The sequence below is a fragment of the Rhipicephalus microplus genome, chromosome 2, assembly GCF_043290135.1.
Source record: "Rhipicephalus microplus isolate Deutch F79 chromosome 2, USDA_Rmic, whole genome shotgun sequence".
Classification (NCBI taxonomy): domain Eukaryota; kingdom Metazoa; phylum Arthropoda; class Arachnida; order Ixodida; family Ixodidae; genus Rhipicephalus; species Rhipicephalus microplus.
In genome coordinates, this window is record NC_134701.1 from 290,150,729 (window position 1) to 290,178,544 (window position 27,816).

Here is a 27,816-nt window from a genome sequence, read left to right on the forward strand (position 1 = left end):
GTGGACACTGCTATATAAATCAACCTCAGTGGATGGGGCTTAACGATGTTAACCCAACATTATGTCTGCAGGTATCATGGGATAACATATGTGATATTTATAATGTAACAGGGTCCTGACGTGGACATAGGAAGCAGATGGCGTGTCGAAGATGAAACTCTTTCTTTGACCGAACTTGTGGCCAGGAAACGGAAAGCCAGTTTACAGCAATACACTGTGTTTACACCGATAGCAGTGAAGAAAGCGTTGGCCATTGAAAAAAAACGTCAAGCCTGCGCGGAACGTGCAGCACAGTCACAGCAAAGGCTAGAAGAGCAGCCTTTCGGAGCCTTCTCTAAACACTATTCGGGAATCTTCTAGCACACCGCTGGGTAACCACTGCATCATAAATAATCGTAAATTTTGTGTAGTGGGCCCCCCATTCACTTTACTATCCTTCGTCATTCTTTGGAGAAGCATGGTATCCGCTACACACTTGTTGAAAATTTTGTGCAATTCCTTTATGCAGTGGCTGACGATGATAAAGAAATATGCATGAAGTGGGCATGCTACACAGTTAATAGATGATCAAGAACAAGTTTTCTAAAGGGTGTGGGGTCTCGACGAGGCGAGTGCCTCGCCATGATTTTGGAGTGAACGGACACAGCAGACGCGGTTGGTACAAACCAGACGATATACACGTTTATTTAACTAATTTATAACGACGATATCGTCTGCCGAATTATTATACATCAATTGTTATCAACAACCTAGGTCATCCTTACACAATATTATCATGCACTCAAACCACATAACATAAGAGCACACAAAAGGCGGCGTCGCCAACGCTTCACTCACCACGTGGGCCTACCGCAGGCGGCCCGCGGTGCCGTCCAGACCCACCGCAAGAGACAACCGTTCGCGGCAACCGCCACGCGCAGAAGAGATTCGCTCGGCTCTCGCCCGCCACCAAGGCTTGCCTTCCGCCAGTGGTCACTACCGGTGCTACCACTGTCACAACCATGATAATGATGACAGTGGTAATCAACGCCACCTACCACCCGGTAGTTGTAACCCGAAATGCGGCTTTTGGGCGAGACACGTGCGCCACACGGCGCAAACAACTTTACAGAAGGTGTCAGCACCTCCACATCCCCCCAACCTTAATTCAAAACATATCCTGGAAACAAAAAGATCAGCTACACAAGCTTTAACAAAAAAATGAAATCACATGTCCATAATGTCCTAGCACCACGACACCGCCACGGGTCGACACTACTACACCGTCCGGCTCGACTTCATCTCAGTACCGGCCCCGCAACAGCAACGTTGCAGTCGGCGCGACGAACCGTCGCTAGCGCCGACACGTCTTCCAGTTGCGACCGGCACTCACGACCGGCACTCACGAAGGCGCCGAACTGCAGGCAGTTGCGCAGGTCCCAGGTATCTCCATCGCCCGACCTCACGACTGCATTCCTGGCCAGCGACGCTGACGATGTGCAGAAGACAGCCGGCCGTGGATGACATCTCTCCCGTTGAAGACATAAAAAAAACTCGAAAGAAACAATGGAGCAGGGCCTAGGGAAGGGATCTTCGGGCTTTTCGGCCTCGTGGCATGATGGTCAGTACTGCTAGCTAATACATCGGCGGCGGCTGAGACGCCCATCAAAATAAAACAAAAATCACTTTTCCTAGCTCCTGCATCCCATGAAAAAAAAAAGTGAGGGAAGCAGAGCGCAACACCTCTACGCCACGATCCACCTAGTTGCGCCACGTGCGACACGCGGCTGCGCAGAGCCTTAGGCCTAATGAGTCGTTCGGCAACAGCCAGCATTCACCCAGCACCCAGCGCGAGGAGACATCCACTCTGTGAGGTGGTCCTATCGCTCGCCGCACACAGCAGCTTACCAAGCGATCGGCGTCCACCGCCCCGGGCAGTGTCACGACGCCCCGGCGTCGAGCCGCAATACAAGTCAGCAATGATGCCCGGCTCCCTGAGCCCAAAGAGATAGAAGAAGCTATTTACAGAAAATCGGACCACCCACGAGGCTTCCGTACTCACTCGCTTCGGGCCTGGCCTACAAACCACGTGCTCTAGGCCTTGCTCACCCCAGGATGCAGACCACATGGCTGTCGTCCCAATTCAACAACAGCTTTGGTAACTAACACCAACAAAAAAAAAAAACAATACTTGCGAGCAAAAAAAAAATAAAAACTCAACCTGCTGACAAATTCAAACACGTCACAAATACCAATCTCCTTGCTCTCAAAAAAGCACACAACCGACATTAGCAAAGAAGTCCCCTTAGGCCTACTCTACCCCGGCTCTCTCTAACAAAAGCTTGTACCGAACCGCAAAAACTGTCGTCCGATACTCCAAGAGCTCCACGTTGGGCAGCCCCAGTGTGGGGTCTCGACGAGGCGAGCGCCTCGCCATGCTCTTGGAGGGAACAGATACAGCAGACGCGGTCGGTACAAACCAAACGATACACGCGTTTATTTAACTAATTTATAATGACGATATTGTCCGCTGAATTATTATACATCAATCGTTACCAACAACCTAGGTAATCCTTACACAATATTACTATACACTCAAACCACACAACACAAGAGCACAGAAAAGGCGGCGTCACCAACGCTTCACTCACCACGTGTGTCTACCGCAGGCGGCCCGCGGTGCCGTCCACGGCAGACCCACTGCGAGAGACAACCGTTCGCGGCAACCGCCACGCGCAGAAGAGATTCGCTCAACTCTCGCTCGCCACCAAGGCTTGCTGTCCGCCAGCGGTCACTACCGGTGCTACCACTGTCGCAACCATGATAATGATGACAGTGGTAATCAATGCCACGTACCACCCGGTAGTTTTAACCCGAGGTGCTGCTTTTGGGCCAGACACGTGCGCCACACGGCGCAAACAACTTTACAGGGGGTGTCAGCACCCCCACAAGGGTTAGAGCAATGGACGATCCAGTCATTACGCAATTCACATTGTGTGACGCCTGGCTGTTTCTTTGACGTTCTAAAATGCTTTATTACTCATATTAACACGATTCCTTTTCAGACATCAAGTCTGCCTAAGGCCAGTTTAGAAAGGAGTTCCAAGCACTGGCATGGCTCAGTGGTAGAATACTGGGCAGGCACGCAGTGAATTGTAGTTTGACCCCGGCTGCGGCGGTTGCATTTCGGTGGACATGAAATGGTTGAGGCCCGTGTGCTGTGCGATGTCAGTGCATAACATCAGATGGTAAAAATTGCAGGTGCCTTCCACTATGTTTTCATATATATCGTGGTTTTGGGACGTCAAACCCCGGATATTGATTATTAATAAATGTTTCAGCTGTGAGTGTGGCCAAGAGAGGGCGTTACGTGATGGCACCATCATCATCGGAACGGGGAGTTGTGGGGGTGGCGTGTGCGGGAAATGGGGAGTTCGGCTTGGTTTTGGAAAGTGGCAAGACGAAGCGGTGGATTGTGCGTGATTTAGGGTTAGCGCGTCACACAGCATAGTAAATTTCCATCAAGATCATAAGCCATGTGAATGTGATACATATTTTATTCTTTTATTGTTTGTGTTATGCATGGTTGACTTACATAGTTACTTGGAAGGAAATAAATGTTAAACGCTTCAGTGACCTAATGTTTGAATTGGTCTCTTTAACTGGTTTGCAAACATCACCACCTTCCAACCCCTTGACGGAAGGTGTCGCAACACAATGGATAGCTACCATGAGCAGACAAACTCTGTAAGACCAGTTAGTAACAAGATTATGTGCTCTCCCTCATTAAGCATCAGTGGGCAACAGCCCAGGGACTGGTGTTGCCTGCAAACCAATGCATCTTTGGTTATCCTGCTTGCACGCCATCATTCCAGGCAGATATCCAGCCAGGTCTTGTTCGTGGTGCAACGTACACCCAGCGATCATAGCTTGCATAACACTTTAGCGAACTAACCAGCGAGACTAAAAGGTTTGACTAGGAGTCACATCATATTCAGAGCGTGGTCTTGCGAGGTACTACTCTTTGAACTGTACTGGGAAAACCAGCTGGCGAGAGTATGAAGGGGGGCATGTTGGTAATGCATAACAGATCACTTGGCGCAAAAATTTGATGCAGGACAAGAGAAGAAATGAAGACGAGTGCTAGGCTCGAGACCAGGTCTGGTGAAGGGCAGAAACCGCTGGGGCTCTACCAAAAGGCACCACCCAAGATTAAACAATATAGACCATCTTATATGAAATATCATCGTTTTGTTACATGGCTAAGTCTTAGTGCAACGACTTAAATTGTAGGAGGATAGGGCATGTCACATATTCTATAAAATCTTCAACAATCTTTGATGTTGCACATGAAAGCACTCAGGTTCTGCAATGGTTAGACGAAACGGCATGCCAGGGTTTCCGATGCCCACCACCAGTGCCATTAGTCAAAGTTGCCATTAATCTCACTTTAACTAATCTGTTACTCTGACCAACGTATACTTTGCTGAAGTGAAGTGTGCAATTGGGCTAGTTGGTAATCCATTTTTAAACTTCTCAGTGCAAAAATTTCAGACAACAAACACAGGAGACGAGGACGAGCACAAATTCTCAACTGATTTATTATCACTAAGATGCACATATATATGTTACATAAAAGAAGATCACATGCTTAAGCAAAAAAAACAAAAAAACACACAAAATGCAAAAAAGCCAAAAGAAACTGCAAAAAACCAAGTGCTCACCCCGGACCCTCACATGCTGAATTTGAATACGCCAATTCTTTTTCAGATAAAGCTATAGATGGTTTGCTGATGCAGCTGCCTCGAGCAATCGCTGCAGCTTAGATTATACAGTCGAATCTCGATAATTCGAACTCGAAGGGGCCCAAACATTTGTTCGAATTAAGAGAAGTTTGAATTAATGAAAGCTAAATAAACCGAGGGCTCTCCATGCAGAGGCACATGTGCATTGAGCTAACACACAAGGGGGAAGTTTCAGAAGACTTACATTCATTCACAAATCACAGGAGATGTGTTAATAGTTGAAGTAATCGGTGATGCACGTCTGCACACGTTTGCCTTGCAGCGAGTCCATTTTCGCCCATTGGTATACACATAGCTTTGACGGGACCTTATCGTGAGTTCGAATTAACCGGAAGTTCGAATTAAGTGTGTTCGAAACAAGCGTGTTCGAATGAATTAGATTCGACTGTACCTAAGTCTTGTGCATTCGTTAGGGTGGGACGCGAGAACTCTTGCCTTTTCGAACAATGACTGGCACCCACATTCGAAACAATGAATGGCCAAAAAACCGTCTCGTCCTGCACTTCTTACTTTCTGGCAATGTTCTCAGTCTTGCATAAATGCACCTGCCTGACTGACCTACGTACTCTAGTCCACAAGACAGAGGTAAACCACAAACAATCCCCGTTGCACACTCAACAAACTTTTTTACGGTGCTGAATCTTGCAGTTCACGGTGCTTCCCACGGGACTAGTTCCGACGCATAACTGAGACAATTTATTCGGTGTGGAAAGAACCACTGACACGCCCGCTCTTTGGCCTATATTCTTGAGTTTATGTGAGATACCATGTAGATGCGGTATCACTGCCACCCTCTTGGGAGTTGTTTCTTGTAAAGCGTCCCCATCGTTACATACCCTTGACTGTCTGCGCAGCTTCTCACAAACAGAAACTAGCAATGGACTGGGATAGCCTGCTGTCTCAAGAAGGAGAGTCTGATTGTCGAAACTTCTCGAAACTTCCCTGTACTGAGTGGAAGCAAGATTTCGTTGAAGCGTTAGGTATACATGTTTTTACAATTACATGATTTACCAGTTGGCTGTGAGAAGACACGTACCACAAAAGAAGTTTGTCCCCCGTGGTTCATAAGTCTAACAAACGTGCCCAGCTGAAGATGTTAGTATTAAATCCGAAAACCTCAGGGAACCATTTTCTGGCAGCTCATGTGTGAGAGATAGTTGTTCAAGGCATTCCTGGAAGAACCCCAGGTGGTCAAAATTTCCGGAGCCCTCCACTACGGCGTCTCTCATAATCATATGGTGGTTTTGAGACGTTAAACCCCACATATCGATCAAGGCCCGTGTGCTCATATTTGGGTGCACATTAAAAAACCCCATGTGGTTGAAATTTTCGCAGTTCTCTACTACGACGTCTCTCATAATCATATGGTGGTTTTGGGATGTTAAACCCACATATCAATCAATGTTCACTTACCCTGCTAATAATGATGTTATAATAATAATTGTTGGGGTTTAACGCTCGAAAACCATCATACGATTATGAGAGATGTTGTAGCAGAAGGCTCCGAAAATTTCGACCACCTAGTGTTCTTTAACCTGCACCTAAATTTAAGCACAGGGGCTTGAAGCATTTTCGCCTCTATCGAAAATGCGGCCATTGCGTCTGGGGTTCGATCCCGCGACCTGCGGGTCAGCAGCCGAGTGCCTTAGCCACTAGACCACCGTGGCGGGTGATGTAGATGTTGATTTGCACTGTTTTCACTTGCTCAAGTTCACTTTTTCTTTTTTGGAGAAGAGGGGGTAGGAGCTAGTCAAGCTGCTGCTCAGCTTTTTCTCCCGTTTTCCCTGATCCTGTTGATGAAAAATAAGCGATTTATTATTATTATTATTATTATTTGGAAATCTTAGATGAAGTTATATATGAACACAAAAACATTCAAATAAACGAAGTGTGTTTTAGATGTATGGAAGGTTTGAATGCACAAACACATACATATGCAAGCATAAATGCTTAATACAAAACACCAAGGTTTGTTTATAATAAAACTTAAAAAAGCTTGATGTAGTTGATGCAAGCGTACTTTGAGGTTATTGGCACTGATGGCAATGCATTCCTTTCAATAGACGATTCTCAGTTTTGAAAATGCCTTCTAAACATTAAAAATGTTCTTTTAAAATCTGAGTTTATCGGATAAATCTGAATTGTAAACAATTTTACCGGTGTGTGTTTAATAGCGGGTTTTTTTTAATTTATCCGAAAGCATGGGTGCTGGTTATAATGAAATAGTTTACCAGGGCAAGCCGCTTCACAAATCACATGCCACAAAAGATATTAGAATTTGTTCAGTACAAGTGTAGTTAAAGAGATTTGTGGCACGCTTCAAGCACTTTCTCACTCCTGTTGCACCAGTGAGCGTGGTGAAAGCTACACGGGGAGGTAAGTGACAAGGAGGCAAGATGTGTTCCTTTGTCAGCACGTGTCGTGATCTTGAGCACTACTCATTTCTTTTTTGTTTTGAAGGTGTGGCTAACTTTAAATGGGATCACAAGAGTGCTCAGGGGCTTGTGGTGGCTTCTAGCTGCAGCCTCTATAACTCTACAGCTCACACCATGGAACGACCTTGGACTTGGTGCAGTATTGCGGGTAATTTCTATAGGGATCAGGGAGCAGTTTTTAGCCGACTTTGGGAATTAATTGCAAATTCCAGGCCTCGGGCTGCTTAGTTTGGCTCGAGTGTTCTTGGGAACCTTGACTGCAGATTGGCAGCATTTTCTGAACAATTTTGAAAAGTGTTGCATGAGCACTTTAAATTTTTATAAAATTCTAAGCACAAAACTCGAACACGAGGGGGAATGGCTGTTTCTACAGGTGGCGGGTGACCGCCAGTTGTTGGACAAGGTGCGCGCTGCCGGTGGGGAGGCCCTGCTTTATCCTGTAGCCAGTGCGTTGGTGTTATATCGAGAAGAGTTGGATGCTCAATCTCCACGCTGGCTGCTGCACGTGCTGGAATCTGGTCTTGCCTGCAAGCCTGCTGCTGGGCTGTGCCTCCGAGCTCTTGCCCTAGCAGCCATGGAGTTGCGACCTGCCATGGCCAAGGTGCTTCCTGACCTGCTGCAGCGGCTGGCCCAGCTGTCACCAACTGTGGCAGTGTCGCTGCCTGTGCTTGAGTTCCTTGCCTGCCTGATCCGTGTGCCTCAGCTGTATGCCAGCTTTGTGGCTGCCCAGTACCGTAAGGTGTTTGCCATCGCCCTGCCGTACACAAATCCTGCAAGGTGGGCATACTGACCTGTCGTAGCCCTTTTGTTGGGATGTTGAACAATAGCTGCGTGTCTTGCAGTAAACTCTTGTTCCCTGCCTGGTCATGGCCTCTTTTGGCAGTTTTGATAAGCACCCATCTTGGCAGTCTCATGCTGAAGCACGAACTGAGATGGGCCAAAGCAGAGAGCAAAGCGAATTGATGTTTTAGGCTGGTTCGGGACGTCATCAAGAGCGGGCTGCGTTCTCAACTGGGCGAGGGGACAAACTTGTGAGGCAATCGCCTACATCTTGCCGGCGTGTTACTTCTACCATTGAAAGGGACGCTTGCTTCGGTTGCGAGGGGACAAACTTGTGAGGCAATCGCTTACATCTTGCCGGCGTGTTACTTCTACCATTGAAAGGGACGCTTGCTTCGGTTCCCAGCCGATGCATTCAGTGGCCCATGCCTTAGTTCGGGAAAATTTAGCGGCTGCCTCTCGTCGCCACAGACACAAAGAGTTAATCCTCAGTGGTGTACGTCTGAGACGAACACCCCCGCTTGACCTTGGTGGCTCAAAAATGAACTCTTTCGATGTCCAAGTAGTCTCACGGTCAGGGGAAGAAGCACGGTGCCTGTTAATTCGGCGTGACGCATGGTCGCAAAAATGGCAGTCCGTGACCATCTATCATCATCCATCACTGCATACTGAGCTCATTGCACCTCCCATTTATCATTCAGCTCAGATTGACCACAAACATAAGATAAATGTACTTTTTGCAAAACAAACACATATTCTTGTGCTGTCATACCTGTTACATCAAACGATTGGAGCCAGCTATAGGTTGACATCGTTTCTATCTCTGATCAGTCCTCTTTCTGTCATTCATTAACAGCTCACCTGCTTCGTGAGAGCTCTCCCTAGTCACCTGATGTATTTCCCCTCTTCCTGCGGTTTTCTTTTGACACATTTTGAGATGCCAGATTTCTTGCTGTCTCTTTGTTTTTGCAGCTTTTTTTTATGTTCACATTCTGCCGCTAGAACTGTAAAATTTTATCACATTTTTCGTGTTTTCTTTTTCTTACGTTTCAGTTCTGTTGTGCTTCATCAGGTAGTATTTTCATTCCGTTTAGTTTTTGTTTCTTGTATAATATCGCACATTTTGTTTCTTTGTTTTGAATTTTTATGCGTTCTAACTTGCTTCCCTCGGTGATGCTTCAGCAATTGAAGGTAACAAAAAAAAAAGAATAAATAAAAGTAATGAGTATAGTAGTGTAAGTGTGGCTCCACCTTCAGTCTAGTTTAGCAAGGTTTTTCTCTACGTGTCAGTGGCAGCAACAGATAAGAGGCATGGGATTGCTGTAAGCATAAATTTTACGAGAAGCATAGAAGTTGTAGATGCTCTGTAGTATTTAGGACAACACATGCTGTTTACCTCAGTGCTTGAACCATAAGCATCGGCAGTCAAGCTCAAGTGTGGATGCTTGTATGATCCTTGAACCCATTGGTCAATCAGTAAAATGTATGGCAATACTGAACTGAGTTTATTTTTGAACACAGCTTGTGAAAAGACTGCTCTTCATGCAGGTTTAGCGACGTAGTGGTGGCCCTGGCCCACCACTTGGTGGCGCTGTGGTTTCTCAAGTGTCGGGTCACATTCCGCAAAGACCTTGCTCCGTTCATCATGAAGGCAAGTTGTCTGTGCAATGATGCCATTCATTCCTGGAAAGTGTGCTCTGAGGAAGATTCACTGTTGTTGTATCACGATTACTGTATTCTTCTTTCTTTCCTCTTGGGTAGCCATACTTGGAGCGATGTCTTTTTTAATGCACGAAGCATGTGCATGTCTGTATGAATGAAAAGAGGGGAGTTTAGGGATCCATTTTTTCTCGTTAGGCACAACCTTAATGAGAAACAACAGAGGAGGGCTTGTTGGTCAGTTGCCAGCTCACAATAAAATCACATGCTACGTGATGCCAGCAGGCAGAAAAAGAATGTTCCACACTCGCCATCATATAAGTGGGATTAAAGAAGTGGAAAAACCAGCTTAGGGATGCGTACACAAGAAAATAGGACGACAGATACGTGCTGGAACTTTGAACAGGTTTAACGAAATCATTACACATAAAGTTTCCTGGAAGGCCAGTCGTGCGCGTACAGAAAAATACGTGATTTACCAGGGGAGAGAATGACATCAATAGCCACATTTTTCTAAATAAGCAATCTCTTTGATATTGATAGCGAAGGTACACTAACACATTTGTTCGAACCATGTTGCCAAATATAATACGCTTCAATCTCTTCAGGTTCGTGTTGTGTGGTTCCCTTACCAATTATTTGTGTACCTTTTAGATCAAGAGAACAGCCGCACACCCGGCAATGAGCTGGCAGATTTGCTCCTCCGCCTAACCTGATAGATGCTTCATGTTATTTTAATTGGACATTAATGCATTGTGCCATTTGTTTTATATACACACAACGGCACGACAGTGGAATGTGATAAATAACCTTCGTGATGCACGCTGTGAAAGATGATTCATGGCCGCTACAAAAAACACTCTAAGGTTTATCTTTTAACTGAATAAGGGCACGAATTCATACAAGGACATTAGAACAGGAAATTGGGCAGACCAAGAGCGCCTTCTCGCAACTAAAGTTTATTCCAAAGAAAGGTAAATACATATATACCACTTCTGTCAAATGACCTGGCAAGTGAAACAGCAAAAAAAAAAAAAAAAAAAAAAAAAAAAAAAAAAAAAAAAGGGCTCTAAAACTTGTGCCTCAGATCAGATCGTCAGAGTGCTCGTGAGGTATGACAATTCTTTTTCTGTCAACGTGATGGAGGGTGTGCTTACGCATTTATTCCCACTTCTGTTAATGTGAAACACCTCTATCAGCTCTCTGGTGGTCCGATCTGGGTGTTTTGATAAAACAATAGCATCACAAAAAAAGGGGTTGCAACTGCACGAGCTGCAATGTTTGGGCAAGTGTGAACTATCTTTGGTGTCCAACAATTTCCTATGTTCTTGCAACCTGGTCCCGTATGGCCTATGTAGATGAGACCACACGAGAAAAGTACCAAATGTACACCACCTGTTTCACACTTAACATACAACTACAGTACAACAATTATACAATTATACAGTAATATAATTCACAGTTGGTATTGGTTCATCTTTTAACTGCATAACGGCGTGCACTCAGACAAGGACACTAGAACAGGAATTTTTCGAACTAACTAGCCCATTTATCCGTGCTACTCTAAGGTTTCCACCCATCAATCTTACCACAGAGACTTGATAGCTTACATGGTGCCAATAACACAATGCGAGCATCATACCGTGGGGCAACCTTTTTCATGTTATGCGAGACCTTGTGGATCTAAGGAATTACAGTCGAATCTCATTAATTTGAACATGCTTAATTTGAACTTCCGGTTAATTCGAGCTCACGATGAGGTCCGGTCAAAGCTATGTGTATTCCAATGGGCGAAAATGCCCTGTAATTCGAACGCCCAAGCACTTCCGATGGTTAATTCAAACATACCGTACTCCGAAAATGCTCTCAGCACCCTGCCCAATCCCGCGGCGGCACCTGCAACACCTCAACCCTGCGTGCGAAGGAAATGGAAAGAAAAGAAAAGGCTGTGATGGAATGTTTGCTCTCTCTCAAATGCTGAGCTGCGAGGTGCCCATGTCACGCTTCTCCCTTTTCCGTCCTTGCCACGTAAAGACCCTTCTCCTTCCAACGCTGCGCACGAAAAGAGAGAGGAAAAAAAAAAGCTCTTCTGGGTTGAATGATTGTGTGGTTGAAGGAAAGGAAAAAGGCACTATCTTCTGCAGCCCTTGCCCCTTGCGGGAGCACGGCTCTGTGTCTTGAGGGGGCAGGGGGCCTCTCATGCGCCGGTGCCACGCTTCTCCCTTTCCCGTTCCTGCCACGTAACCCATCTCCTTTCAGCAACGGGCGTGAAGAGAGGCAAAACAAAAAAGCTGCAGTGGTGTGTTGGTTTTTTCTCAAATGCCCATCTGCTTCTCTCCGCGTGGAGACGCTCCTCCTTTCTCATCACGTGCTGCTCATGCTGCATAAATGTTCTATGCTGTGGCTGCGTAGCGGAGAGCGGGAGGCCCCGCTACGCTGTCGTTGTCGTCGTCTTTAGAAAGTGCCGGCGCTGGACATTTCCGCGCGCAACTTCTTTTTCCAGGAGAATGCTGAAGCCGAAGTAGACATGCTTTGCAAGCTGCGTGCGAAATTAATTCACTTGCTGCAAGGCAAACGTGTACAGATGCGCATCACCGATTACTTCAATTAATAACGGATGTCCTGCGATTTGTGAATAAATGTAAGTCTTCTGAAACTTCCCCCTCGTGTGTTAGCTCAATGTACATGCTCCACTTCATGGAGAGCCCTGTGTTTATTTAGCTTTCATTAATTCGAACTTCGTTTAATTCGAACAAATTTTGGGCCCCTTCGAGTTCGAATTATCGAAATTCGACGGTACTTCTACTTTCTTACGGTCATCATTGGCAGTTTTGTTAGCACTGCTAACTCATCCTTCTTTAGTTGCTCGTTTCAACTTTTTTAGTTTTTTTTCAGTTACTGCCTTAACAGCAGCTTTAAGGGAAGGTAGCCACCTACCAATGAGACCATGGATGTCACTCTCCTCTGGTGAATCACATGTTTTTTGTACGATGCATGCACGATTGGCTCTCTAGGAGCTTTATGTGTGATGGTTTCATTAAACTTGTTGCAAGTTCCAGTGTGTGCGTGTCGACTTCTCTTCTTGTGTGTGCATCCCTAAGGTGGTTTTTGGTTTCTTCTATTGTCTACCAACAGGCCAAGCAACAAATTCTGCTTCTTCGGTCTTCATCTCAATGTTTTGCACTTGTGTATTATGCGCTACCTATTCGAAGTCATGTGTCGTTATCAACCTGCCCAACTTGCCACACTAGTCAGTAGTATCGCATTTACTCACATAATAGGCGCACTTTTTTTCCAGAAAATCCGGCTCCAAGTTTGGAGTGCACCTGTTACGCAAAGTAATATTTCAGAAAAAATTTTTTCATCTACAGCATAGACTGCAGATGACGTATACGTCACCGGAATTAATATCCCCACCACAGCCAAAACAGCCTTCTTCATAGGCTACACTAGCACAAAACATGCTTAGCATGCAGTTTTGCGTCTCTCAAAATTGAGACATGCGATGCTATGTGCATTCAAAATTTCAAAAAAGTAACATCGAAAGAGCCATATTTTCAACGAAATGAACTCAAAAAAGAAACTACGAAAAGAAAGTGCCACCGCAGCTATTCTCCGATTGTCACTAAACGGCATGATTATTCGATTTCGCGGGCTCCCACACCATATCTAAGACATTGCAATCGAATCGCGAGCCACCATTCGAGTGTTACAAGCGTCACCAAAGCCACCTCTTCTTTAAGTAGACCCACCATAAAAAGTTACGTTGATTCCGTACAAAACCGCAACTTTGATCGCCCTCGAACGCCACCGAGTAGCAACCAACACTAATTAAGCCTAGCCAATGGTTCAGCATGTCCCGGGAAATTTGTACAAGACAACATCAAGATAGCACGTCGAAAAGATCACACTCACACAGCTTGCGTGATCAGATGCTTAGGTTCATGTCCTAGTAATCAACGTCGAAAAAAGTGCACCGAGCTTGTGCAAGTCTGCGTAGTGGCAGCAAAGGTGAAAGCTCGCACCAGAAAGCTGAATAGCTTTAAAATTTGTGAAGAAGGTAGCAAATGCGATAACGCCGACGCTTTTTCTGACAAGAAACTAAAAGCGCACTTGACGAGGACGTGATCGCACGTTTCGTGCAGAGTGCACGTGGAAGACTAGCGGCTGAAGCCACGCTGGTGCCGGTGCAAAGGTTACTCAGCATTTACTCAGGCAACCGCGGTCTTTCTTACTTTTTTTTTTTCACTTCAGTTAATGTGCAAGTACGGTACAGAATTACTGATCACCGCCAATTTCGAAGTGCGCCTAGTATACACGAAAATAAAAAACATCTGATTTCTCGTGAACAAACTGGGGATGTGCCTATTATGCGAGTAAATACAGTAATATGTGTTTTCAAGTTGCTGGCACCTCATGTTTCGATTACCAGAACTCAGGAAAATTGTGGACCCTTAAAGGGGCCTTATAACGCTTTCAAACATTGGTGCCGACTGCATAACTTGTAGTGGCACTCGCTAGAACTACTGCGGGCAGAAATGACGCCGGAAGGTTGCCGCCATATGATTGAATAAATGTAACGTTAAATGTGATCGCGGCATTGGATCAAAATAGGGATTACTATTGGATTTATTTTTTCATTAGCATGATTTTTCACTCAAAGTGACAGAGAATAAAGCTCTGACTTTTCCAGCTCAAAAACTGCCAAGCTGGTCAAAGAATGTGCCGAATGCCATGTGCTGGAGAAAACATGCCGGCGACTATCTGGGCACGATTATTCGAAGAAACGAAAAGAAAAAAAATGTAAGAGCGTTGATACACTCAAATCTTGCTATAAAGTAACGGGATATAACGAAATAATAGATATAACAAAGTAAATGAAATTCCCTCTGAAAGCTTCATTGAGAACGATGCATTTTAAACCTCATTGTAACAAAGTAAAATTGATCAGTAAATGTAAATAACGAACTAAATTAGTCTATCAAATAGTCTATCAAAAAAAAAAAAAAAAACACCAACCGTAGTGTGTTAAGTATATCGTTTTCTGTGGATTTTGACGCTCGTTCGGCGCGGCTCTTTCAAAACTCCTGCGCTGACCCTACAGCCCCGCCCTGCGCGGTCGAGAGAGCTGTCCTTCCCTCACAGCTGCGGAGAGGATTGAGGAAGCGCTCAGCGGGTTACATGACCGAGAAGCGGCACTGTGGTGCAAAGCGATTTCCGTCTCAGGACGGCAACGACTGTATCTCCGCTGCTACTATGGCTGCTACCCTCTGCACTGACAAAGGAGGACTCTCCGCGACAGCTTTCTTTTTTTTTTCCCTCTCTCTGCGCATGGTCTTGAAAGGAGAAGGGTCTCTACGTGCAGAGACTGAAAAGGAAGAAGCGTGGCAAAAGTGTGTCGCAGATCGGCATTTGAGAAAGAGCAAACAATCCACCAAAGTATTTTCTTTGCTTTTCTTCTTTTTCTTCGTCACGCGCAGCGTTGAGAGGTGCCGCCGCGAGATTAGGCATGGTGCTGAGAGCATTTTCGGAGCGCGGTATGTTCGAATGAACTATCGCAAGTGCTTTCACGTTCGAATTACGAGGCGTTTTCGTCCATTGGTATACACATAGCTTTGACAGGACTTCAGCATGAGTTCGAATTACCCGAAAGTTCGAATGAATGAGATTCGACTGAGTTTATTTTCCTTGGCACACATGGTCGCGTAGCGGTAGATCGGGCCGCGAGGCGGTTTCCTTCTTTGTCCACGAGTGTTGAAGATTGGGCGAGTTGGTTCGTCGTACTTGAACTGGTATAGCGCATTATGGGGAAGAAGAAACGGCTGAGCAGACCGACACAAGAGGACAGAGCGCTATGTCCTCTTGTGTCGGTCTGCTCGGCTGTTTCTTCTTCCCCATAATGCGCTATACCAGTTCAAGTTCCTTCTTTGTATGCTTATAGGCGTGCGCCCATCTGAGCATACATTGCCACAAACTGTTATAATCAATATAACGAAACAATAGATATAACGAAATAATTATGGCTCCCCTTCAACTTTGTTATAACAAGGTTTGAGTGTATATACATCTTTGCAAAAAGAAAGATCAGTAAAGCAACAAAACATTATAGAAGCGTTCGTGAGCAGGCTCGTGTCGCACATGTCGTTCTGTCTTCAAGTATCATATTGTTTGTTACCATCGCAATGGCGTCCTTAATACGCTGGACGTAACAGGCAATATGTCATGCGAGCTTCCTGTACGGTAGGGCTTTCAGTTCATTTCGTTGGGCAGCCTTCCAACGGCAGAGGGCCAGGGAAACACGGTAGGGTGAGCCCGCAAAAATCGCGTCGAGGGTAAGCATCCATTTGATTGTATTTCGTTATCGATATGCTGAATAACTTTGCATTGCGTGGCCCTATCGCTGCCGTTCTTGCGGCACTTATCTCTTAAGCCGTCAGTGTACGCAACCAGCTATAAAAACATGTAAAACTATCAGGTCATGAAAAGTGTTAGAGGGCCCCTTTAAACTTCGCCTTTAAGAGTTGAACATGATAGCGAAATCCGGCCCCTAGTGCGCCCTTTAACCGCTAAGTGCATACTTATTAATATGTTTTGTTATACACGCACACACGCACATGCACGCGCATGCATGCGTGATGTATCTATAGTAATGCAGTGATTGTACAGTGTGGCCGATTCCCTCTGCTAGAACAATGCTCTGTTGTAGTCGAGACGCGTTTTTCACAATGTCTCACGGATGGCATACAGACACACACACACATGCGCGCACGTAAATGGTACATACAAGTTTTTGATCTAAAGCAAGAGTCACATGGCCTCTAAGATACACGCTGTGCGCTTGCCATCTCAGAAGCCACGCCCGCCTGGATCGGGCACGCGCAGCACCCAATCCAGGCGGCCGTGGAGAGGTCATAAAGAGTCTCACTATGACTCACAGATAGCAGCACATTATCTAGTGTTTGCTGTTTGCTTTATCAATGCCTCTGGAAAGGCATGATATGTTTTCCGCTGTATGAACATAGTTGTCCATTTTTAAAGCTGTTTGAAAGTTCCTGTGTGTTTTTAGCAGGAATGGCTGCACTATCCCGGCCTTTTTCGATGTAGTTTGATGGCTTCCCAAATGCGCCTACAAATCGCGAATGGGTTCGTTTTCGTCGTGTCACCTGTCGAACAAAATGTGTTAAGGAGACTCCTTCCTCTAAAAGGCATTTATGTAGTGTTTTTCTTGAAACAGCTGTAAGTAACATGGTAGCTTTGTGGTAAGACACCTGCTTGCCACGGGAACGGCCCGGGTTTGATCTTCAATGAGACCGAAAGCTTTATTCTTTATTTTATTTGCTTCTTTCTCGATTTGTTGCTCGCAATTGATTTTTCGCTCACAACCAATCGTGCGGACACCGACGGTGGAATTTAGGCGACACGAGCTCTCTAACACTATCGCATTAGAAAGGTATGGGAAGGTAAATGTATGATGTGTGGGCTTTAACCAGAGTGTTTTTTTCGTAGATGTCAATATTTTGCCGTTCATTAATTTTTTTGCTTTGAGCTAAGCAGATTGTTCGTACGGTGAGCTACCATGGTGGTCAAGTGGTTATGGTGTTTGCCTGCTAACCCGCAGGTTGCGGGATCAAATCTCTGCTGCAGTGGCCGCGTTTTGTTGGAGGCGAAAATTTTTGGGGCAGGTGTACTGAGATTAGGTGTATGTTAAAGACCCCCAGGTGGTAGAAATTTTCGAAACCCTCCACTGCGACATCTCTCATTATTATATTGTAATTTTGAGACGTGAAACTCCTAAAATTATATTAATTATTTTGTCCGTATGATGTACAGAACTTGCGTGCCCAGCTTGAGCCCGGTGAAGAGGAAAGGCGAGATCCCGCAGTGGTGAAGCTTCAGGAGGAGTTGCTGGCCACCCTGGGTGACCTTGTGGCCCAATGCAGCTTTGGCAGCTGTGGGGCACAGCCACGGCGCTCGGGTGCAGCAGCATTTTTGCTCGAGCAAGGCTGCGCCCAGAGCTGGCTGCTGCCTGGGCACCGGCTGGTCACCATCACCACCAGTGGCTGTGCAGGCCGTCCAGCACGGCAGGGCCTCTGTGATCGTTGTGCCCTCTTCTGTCAGGAACCAGGTAGCTCCACTTATCTGCTGCACGACAATTCTTGTGGCTTTGGGCAACAGCTGCGAAGTTCACTATCAAGTAAGCCGAGAGGAAAAAGCAAGGATCAGTGCTGTACTTTTCTTTTGTCTTGTCTTTCATGCTGGTGAACTTCACAAACGTTGTAACAGCTAGCTTAGACAAAAGTACTCCTATGAGAAACAGACTTGTAGTGACGTGATCGCTGCACCAATTCTGCCAAACTGTGCCAAGAGGTGAAACCTGCTACATCATTTTTGCTGGAAGTGGCATACTTTGCATCTAGCGTGCACCTACGTGCTGTTTCAGAAGCTCCCTTCAGCACTGTGGATGCGTCAGGTCGCTCAGCCAATAGAAAAGGCACCTAGCCCCCCCCCCCAACATGTATTCATTCACGCTGTGTCGTCTGCTCACCGTATTCACAGCATTTGCTCAACGAATTGTAGTTATTATTGCTAGTTTATTTACTTAAAAATTCAGTAAAGCGATTGAACAAGCAACTACACCGGGAACTTGAAGCATGAATTTGTTGCTCTGCTGAAGATCTGTAGAATCTCATGCCGGCGTATAACTTCACTTTGTGGCTGTTTCTCTCTAACGCTGTTCGTGGCTCTCATAAGTCTTATTTTTCGTTGACGCATTCCTTTGTGTCTCCTGCTGCAGCTCTACTTTACTCTTTTTTCTATTTCCACCGAAGACACGCAGAGAATGCTGTGCGATGTTGCATGTCTGATATGGTGATATACAGCGTTCTTGGTCTGACGACGGAGTCCGAACACTGCCTCGGTGCGTGAGGCTTAGCAGGTGCGACGAAGCAAGCAGCAGGTCTCGCTAATATCGACAAAACATACTTGATGCTTTAGTCTGTGGGGTCTCGAAATGGCGAGCGAGCACCATGCCACGCTTTTGGAGTGAACGGACGCAGTAGACACGGTCGGTACAAACCAAACAATACACATTTATTTAACTACATCTGAACGACGATATCGTCCGCCAAATCGGTACATCTATCGTTATCAACACGCTAAGTCATCATTACACAAAAGTACCAAACGCTCAAACAACATAACACAAGAGCACACAAAAGGCGGCGTCGCCAACGCTTGGCTTACCACGAGGGCCCCCGACGCGCAGGCCCGCGGTGCCCCACGCTGAGGACTCACGCTAGAGACAACCGTTCGCGGCAACACGCGCAGAAGAGACTCGCTCAACTCTCGCCCGCCACCAAGGCCTGCCTTCCGCCAGGGGTCACTGCTGGCGCTACCACTCTACCAACAGTGATACTCAACGCGAACGCAACGCCATCTATCGTCCGGCGGTTGTCACTCCTGAAAAACGGCTTCTGTGCGAGACACGTGCGGCACGCGCCGCAAACAACATTACAGGGGGTGTCAGCACTCCCGCATTCCCCCAACCTTAAATCAAACCATATCCCGAAAACAAAGATCAGCTACACAAGCTTTAACAAAAAAATGACATCGCATGTCCATAATGTCCTTGCACCACGACACTGCCGCTGGTTGACACTGCTGCACTGTCCGCTCGACTTCACCTCAGTTGCGGCCCCGCAACAGCAATGTTGCTGCCGGCGCGACGAACCGTCGCTAGCACCGACACGTCTTCCAGTTGCGACCAGCACTCACGAGGGCGCCGGACTGCAGGCTGTTGCGCAGGTCCCAGGCATCTCCATCGCCCGACCTCACGACCGTATTCCTGGCCAGCGACGCTGACGATGTGCAGAAGACAACCGGCCATGGATGACATCCCTCCCGCTGAATACATCAACGACAACAACAAAAAAACTCGGAAGAAAACAATCGAGCAGGTCCTAGGGAAGGGAGCTTCAGGCTTTTCGGCCACATGGTACGATGGTCAGTACTGCTAGCTAAAACATCGGCGGCGGCCGAGACGCCCATCAAAATAAAACAAAAATCACTTTTAAACTCGTGCATCGCAAGATAAAGAAAGAGAGAGAAGCAGAGCGCAACACCTTAACGCCATGATCCACCTAGTTGTGCCACGCGCGACAGTCGGCTGCGCAGAGCCTTAGGCCTAATGAGTCGCTCAGCAACAACCGGCATCCACCCAGCACCCAGCCTAGGCGCAGAAGAGGCAGCCGCGAGGAGACATCCACTCTGTGAGGTGGCCCTATCGCTCGCTGCACACAGCAGCTTACCGAGCGATCGGCGTCCACCGCCCCGGGCGGCGTCACGACGCCCCGGCGTCGAGCCGCAATACAAGACAGCAACGACGCCCGGCTCCCTGTGCCCAAAGAGATAGAAGAAGCTATTTACAGGAAATCGGACCACCCACGAGTTTTCCATACTCACTCGCTTCGGGCCTAGCCTACAATCCACGTGCCCTAGGCCTTGCTCACCCTAGGATGCAGACCGCATGGCTCTCGTCCCAATTTGACAACGTTTTGAAAACTAACAACAAAAAAGAACAACACTTGCGAGCAAAAAAAATAAACAAAACTCAACCTGCTGACAAATTCAAACACGTCACAAATCCAATCTCCTTGCTTCTCAACAAAGCACACTGCTGACGCTAGCAATGAAAAGTCTCCCCTAGGCCTACTCTTCCCCGGTTCAAACGAAAGCTTGTACCGAACCGCAAAAACTGTCGTCCGATACTCCAAGAGCTCCGCGTTGGGCAGCCAGTGTGGGATCTCGACGAAGCGAGCACCCCGCCATGCTCTTGGAGTGAACGGACACAGCAGACGTGGTCGGTACAAACCAAACAACATACATACATTTATTCAACTAATTTACATTGACGATATCGTCCGCCGAATGATACATCAATCGTGATCATCCAACTAATAAATCCTTACACACAATTTCCATACACTCCAAAACATGACAAACACAGTAACAGGACAAACACACATTAACATACCCAATGCCATCCGCCAGAGGTTACCGCTGGCGCTACCACTCTACCAACAGTGGTACTCAACGCGAACACAACGCCATCTAAAACGGCTTCTGTGCGAGACACGTGCGCCACGCGGCGCAAACAACTTTACAGGGGGTGTCAGCACCCTCACAAGTTTCAGAGTTAGATGAAACAAATCGATGGCTGATTTCACCATTTGTTTACTGCTTTCAGCACGGTGGGCATGTAGCAAAAGCAATTCCAAATCAAAGTGGACAGTCACTTCTGCATGAGTGCTGCCTTGTTGATTTGTAAACACAGTTATCGGCGGTAATCGACACAAGTAATTGAATTTGTAAGAAATAATTGCGAAGAAGAATAAATGTATCACAGTCGAGCCCACATATAACGGCCCCACGTAAAACAAACTTTCACTTAAAACGAACAATATCCGCGTGACCGCGAAAATATACAATGTTTTAATGACACAAAATCGCACTTACAACGAAGTCTCAGAGCGCCGTCGATCGGTTACAGTGAACGGAGTCGGCGCTTAGCCGACTTCCCGGGAAACCACTTTCAACCACGGATGAGGCATCGGCTATGTGCCCATAGATTCTTATTGTTAAATGCTGACCCTGCCTCTGCGCCCCTCTAGCTGCCGCTCTTCCCGACCGCTCTCTGTTACGCACCCTTCCGTCTTTTTTCCCCCCGCTCTTTCACACTGCCACCCATCTTTCGAAGACCGGTCAGCCATCTCCCCTGTTTTGATCGCTAATACTGTCGTTGACGTCGCCGGCCTGGAGTAACCAAACCATTTGCCAACATCGTCTGTATCTGATCGTCTGCGTCTTGTCTTATCGCATCGTTCTAGGTCAGGCGCGTATGCTACCCCACCAACTCTTATAATTCGCGATTCTTTTCGTGTTTAAGACCTGTTCACGCTCACTTTGCACTCGGCTCAGCATGCCCTACGTACGCATGCGGAAGCATAAAAACGGCTGTTAATTTGTGCGGAACGAATCGCGCAATATCGAAGTCGGTGAGGCCACGCAAACCCGCCGGCGCAACAAAACGATTCTTTGATCACGGCCGCCGATTCTTTCAACACAGCTGTGCCCGCCGATCCAGGGGGCCGTGCTTAAAACTATGCGCGCGCATTCTATGCGCGAGTTGCGCGTTTCGCGGACCTTTCAAACAAGCTGGCGACCTGCCTCCTTCCCGCGTGTTTTGGTTTTCAAGATCGCCTTCCTGCCTTATCCTCCCCTCTCCACTCTATCGCAACTTCGTGCCCTTCTCTCGCAGATCGGCTCTCCTCTATTGACACAACTCTTTTGCCCGTCTCCACCGCTTTGCCATGCCAGCCACGCTGACTCAAATTCAGAAGATTTGTTTTCTATCTAGAAACAGGCCCAGAACTGTACCACGCGTTCTGGCATGTGTGTTGCGTGTGCGTGTCTTGCTCGCTCTCAGTGTACATGTGTGGTCAGAATGGCAGACAAGAGGACTTGCAAGCTTTTTCCTGCTGCTCAACAAAACGTCAAAAGTGTGACCGCTTAGCTAGGGCGTATTCCGCACATTAGGTGCCCTTGTTGCAGAGCGCTTGCTCATAGCTGTTGACCACCTGGCAGCCAACTTGCCACTTCGGGCGTCCCAGTATTCAGCTGTGGAGATGGTGAATATTTCGTGGGCGGCGGCGAAGGCTACATGCGCGCGAAATTGTTTTCGCAAGCCCAACTTTGTTGACGTCGGGCCCAATGCCGAGCCTGAAGCTTCCAATAAAAACCACTCCGGTGGCGATTTGTGGCAGCGTGTCGTCGGCTCCGACCTGGCAGAGCAGGTGAGATATCAGTTGCGATGGTTTAATTTTGGCCAATGATGATGCTGACACCGCGGAACCTTGCACGGATTAGGTCATTGTGAATTAAGTACGCGGCAAGAGGGATTTGGAGGAATCGGATTGTGGGAACGAGGAAACTTAGGAGCCAGTGCCTCAAGCAGCCTATGCCACGGGCCTCGGTGAAGAGCACACTGCCGTTTGAAATAAACTCGACACCACCCTTATCGGTTCTGCTCTTCGAAACACATGCATCAGGGACATTTTTGGGCAAAAAAATTTGTGTTTTCACTCGCAACTTTTTAAAAAGCTGTGCTTCATTTACTACGAACTTTGCGATACAGCGAACGAATGCAGCGTTAGGCTCAGGCTCATTATAAGCGGGCTCGACTGTATGTATCGATGTGGCGTAAAACGCACCAAAGAAACGCCAATTCTAGCAAACCCTGTCAGTTTTAAGGCACTTATATGTGGTACTACGTTTCGCTACGCAAGCGTGTGGCTTTCTTACAACCCGTAGCTTTGGTAGTGCTGAACCAAAGTAATGAAACATACTGTAGACATGATTTTTTTGCAGTCATTTAAAAAAAATAAAAATATGGCAGGCATTCAAATTACAGTGTAGACCACTTCTAATGTGATTGCTTATTGTGCAGGACCGATTACAATACGGTCTTTTTCGACTCCCGCTTACCCTCCTATAGAACCTCATGTGTACGCATACCGCTTATTGTGCAGTCCCCCCAAAATGAAAGACCGGTTATAATGCGGTTTCCGAAAGTCTTTGCGGCAAACACGATAGAGAATTCGCGTCTGAAAGGAGATGCGCTGGGGGGAGCAAGCAACGAGGTCATTATGGAGGGGACGCCGTGTGAACGAACAAAGGCGGAGAGAATAAAAGAAAAAAAAAGATCCCGGCCTGCTGTGCAGGCTCGTCGTCTTTGCACTGGCGGCAACGTGACTGCAGTGAATGTGTCATTAAAGTGGCTCCAACCGCGTGCGCAGCTCGACAGGGCACGTGCGATCCCGCCCTTATCAACTGCGCTTAACTGTTTCCTGTTGGGAAAAGCATGGTGGTTATGGAGCTTGTTATAGATATTGCGTTTGCTATTTCGCCCATAAATTTAAAAAGTGTCTACAATATTATGGCACGAGCTTTCGCGTTTGCTGCCAGTGACAGGTCTTATGCAAGCTTGGTGGGTTTTTGTCGTTGATCTTCCAGCCGCAAATGCAAACTTCGTATCACGCACGCTGTTCTTGGTTCAGTGCTTGAGTGGGATCTTTTCGACACATCATCGTCACGTCTTGGAAAAACTTCCTTCCCATGACAACATACCGAAGCAACGTTGTACCGAACGGCAGGCTAGGTCTAATCAGCGTTAGATGCATTTCAGTAGCAATCGCTTGCTATTTTTAGGTTGCGGTTTGGTATGGAATTAACGAAACTCTTTGCGGTTGCTCCACTTGACGGGAAGGGATACATTTTGTTAATGAAAATGAGTGCGGCACATGTAGTGCTCGAATGGTGGTTCACGATTTGACTGCGATGTCTTGAAATCGGGTGCATGCCCGTGAGGTCAAATGATTGGAGTCTTTTAGCGTGTTAAATTCTGAACGTGATTCGACATAGTTTCTTTGTCATGCGCTGCCCCGCCGCGGTGGTCTAGTGACTAAGGTACTCGGCTGCTGACCCGCAGGTCGCGGGATCGAGTCCCGGCTGCGTCGACTGCATTTCCGATGGAAGCGGAAATGCTGTGGGCTCGTGTGCTCAGATTTGGGTGCACGTGAACCCCAGGTGGTCAAAATTTCCGGAGCCCTCCCCTACGGCGTCTTTCATAATCATATGGTGGTTTTGGGATGTTAAACACCACATATCTATCTATCTTTGTAATACGCCTAATCGAGGCGATTTTAGAAGTAGTCGGTGAATTTCCACTATGGTGCCTTCTTTTGTTAGACCCCCGCCATTTCGCGTTCATTCTATTGGCGACGCACATCTTTGGTAGTTCACCTTTTTTTAACATTTCGAAATGTATATGCTTATAGCACCGTGCATTGCTTCGATTCTCGAACACGCGAGACAGCATGCTAAACACGTTTTGCGCAAGTGCAGCCCTTGAAAAAGGTTGTTTTGCTTATACAGTAGAATCTCGATGATACGAATTCAGAGGGAGCATCCAAATGTTCGTATCATCCCGAATTCGTATGAATCAATGACAACTTGAAGCTATTATGAAGATGAGTAAGAATTCATATTTTTTTTGGGGGGGGGGTCAACTACTTCTTGCTAAAAAAGTTCATGGTGTTCTTTTGAACTTTCCTGCTTTCACCGCATCTCAATAATGTGCCGTGTTTTCCTCACTCATGCTGCTGGTGCTATAAGGCGCATTCACATTTGGCATCAAAGGGAGCGAAAGTGGCAAAACTATTGAAAATTCACTCGCTTCGCTGCTTAAGCAGCCAAAAAAATGCACCGCGAAGTTGATATGAAAAAAAAAAACAGTTCAAGGGAATTCACACTCGGGAATTCAAGTAAAAATGCCACAGCAGCCGCGAAACTGCGTCCGCACCCGTCGAAAATGTTCATATTCGTTCTGCCCCTCATATACAAGCTAGCGCTGCCATCTTCGCCACATGAAAATTTAGTCTTGAGCATTAAAATCCCCACTGAGTTTTAGTGATGCATGCAAAGGACAAAGAAAAAGTGCAAAAGACAAAAAAACGTTGTTTCAGGAGATACGTCGGAATAATCTACACGAGCAGACGCATCGGCACCGGCGGCCACAGATTCAGCTGGCAGTGCAAAAGAGAGACACGTTAGGGCATGCAAACTCGCTGCTGCTGCACCTTCTTTTCCCGATGTTCGCAGCAATCATAATCCAAACCAGGCTCTCAATGAACACGTCTTTTTGAAGATCGTGAACTTTGTCATTCTGTGCGGGTAATTCGCGATTGCGCTGGCGCAAGTTACTGCACTCGCGGACGCCTTGGCCGCTATCTTGAATATAGGCTGGTTGTTTACATCAGGTGGTTTGAGAGCTAGCACAGCTGGTGTAGTCAAAGCCATACCAGAAAGGCTATTTACTATTGCGTGGCGGCAAAATTGGCCCCGGACCGATTTTTTTTTCACGTCGATCTCGCGGCATCGTTTTCCGGCCTCAATTCCACCGGCGAAGTGAGGGAAGTTTTAGTGAGTTTTACCACATTCGCTCTCTTCAAAGCCAAGTGGGAACGGGCTTTCCTCTCACAGACAAACCTTGTTGCACCGCCCGCGTGCAGCAGTCGAAGTTCGTGTCATCCGCGGTTGCTGGGAAAACCGTTCATATAACACTGAATCACGGCATATTTTATATAATGTAGTCCATCCGAAGCAACTGCAAAATTCATATAGCGAAATTCGCGTCAACTGTAATTGTATGATAGAGATTCTACTGTAGTGTGGTACCGCTTATAGTGCGAATATTCGCGACTCCCGCGACTTACGTTATAGGCGGTCTATACTGTACATAAATTACAATTGTAATTTTAGGGGCCATTGAAGCAGACAGGTGACAGCTGTGTAGTTAGACAGCTGTGTAGTTATAAGAAATCTCCCAGGGCCACCAGCTGCGTACTCAGCAGCTGCGTACTTAACACAGAATATTATTCAGTTGAGTTAATGATGGTGAGCAGTAACTAGCACTTGCTGCCTGTTGTGACAATTTCGCCTGGCTGCAGAGACATGCACATGGTGTCTCATAAATGGTAAATTCGACACCAAAGTACCGAAGCACAAGGTAAACCAAAAATCACAATTTTTGTGTTTGAGAGATGTAAGAACAAAGGGGAAACTTTAAATGCAGTTTTCTCAATTCTGTTTTTTAGCATTATGCTCACTCGTGGAGCAGTTATCTTGGCAATCACTTTGATTCCGTTTGTTTTGTAACGCTCTTTGAACTGTGCTTCAGGGGGCTGCAATCTTTTTTTTTTTCATTTTACTTCTTCAAGAATTATTCGTAGGACTTCTTGTTTGTAGTGTAAGTCTGCTCTTTCCAGCATCGCTAGAGAAAACATTAAATACTCGTTTTAGTGTTGCAAAAAGATTATTTTGAATATGCAGCCCCCTTCAGCACACATTTGGCTGCACATGCAGTAATCACCAACTATTTATGTCATGTTATAAATTCTCCAGCCTCTGCACGGGGTTCAATAAAGAAATAATTTGTCTCTCATCAAGTTTTTGCGATATTGCCTTGAAATTTTTATGGAGCACTTTGAGGTCATTCTTGCCCCGCCATGGTGGTCTAGTGGCTAAGGTACTCGGCTGCTGACTCGCAGGTCGCGGGATCAAATCCCGGCTGTGGCGGCTGCATTTCCGATGGAGGCGGAAATGTTGTAGGCCCGTGTACTCAGATTTGAGTGCACGTTAAAGAACCCCAGGTGGTCGAAATTTCTGGAGCCCTCCACTACGGCGTCTCTCATAATCATATGGTGGTTTTGGGACGTTAAACCCCACAAATAAATCATTTGATGCCATTCTTTGTGTCTGTGTCAATTTTCATCAAGATCCAACCAGAAACAAGAAAGTTGGTTCCCAAAGGCATGTCCCCCCTTACGAAAATAGTTATCGAGTATGCCGAAGCACACGTCAACCTCGGGGCACAACGGGCATTCGGTGCGTCAGAGAAAAGCGTCTGATACTGGAGGAGCCAAAAGCAGGGCATCACATTCTGCAACATCCAAAAAGAAAAAAAAAACTTCGTTTCGTGGACGAATTGAAGTGCACCCCAAACTGGAAACGCTACTCGCGGAATTCATCCGAGAGCTGTGTGCAAGGTTGCTATCCGTAACATTGGAGTGCATCAAAATGCATAGCCGACCATGGAACAATACCAGAATGCCGACTCTCATTCACAATGCTGGGTGGTACGTCACGGCTCAAAAGTGCACCAGTGCTGCCCGACTCTCGCGCCCCGTGCATTTTGATAAAAATATTCCGTTATCAATTAAGTGGTTGATCAAATGTGCCAAAGTTTCACCAGGTTATTTGTGAATGCTCAAATATTTAGCCTCAATAACACAGATGATAAAAAATAGGTTGCTATGGCCCCTTTCATAGTATTTATTCAGTGTAAAATTCAGTGTACGCTTGCTCATGCTGGCCCATCAGTCTCGCAGAAAAAATGTTCTGCTTTATCACAGTGGCACAGCAATTAGAGAGAAGACCATTCACGGGTGTGGGAAAGGGAACTCCTTGATGTAACTATGTGGTAAAGTTATTTCAAATCTGCACTGTAATTTTTCCATCCTGTATATTCCACCATTGCAATT

General features: G+C 46.5%; 1 protein-coding gene across 3 annotated transcripts in view; it reads left to right on the forward strand.

The window, feature by feature from the left end:
• The window catches only part of gig (TSC complex subunit tuberin), a 162,390-nt gene that overhangs the window by 93,399 nt on the left and 41,175 nt on the right, over nt 1-27,816 (forward strand). For all 3 annotated transcript variants that reach the window (XR_012888402.1, XM_075882244.1, XM_075882245.1), the window contains 3 exons: nt 7,593-7,996; nt 9,548-9,650; nt 17,489-17,783. Coding sequence is in view for 2 of the 3 variants with exons in the window: in XM_075882244.1 (XP_075738359.1) it covers nt 7,593-7,996; nt 9,548-9,650; nt 17,489-17,783 (802 nt within the window). In the remaining variant the exon portion in view is untranslated. The remainder of the gene's footprint in view (nt 1-7,592; nt 7,997-9,547; nt 9,651-17,488; nt 17,784-27,816) is intronic.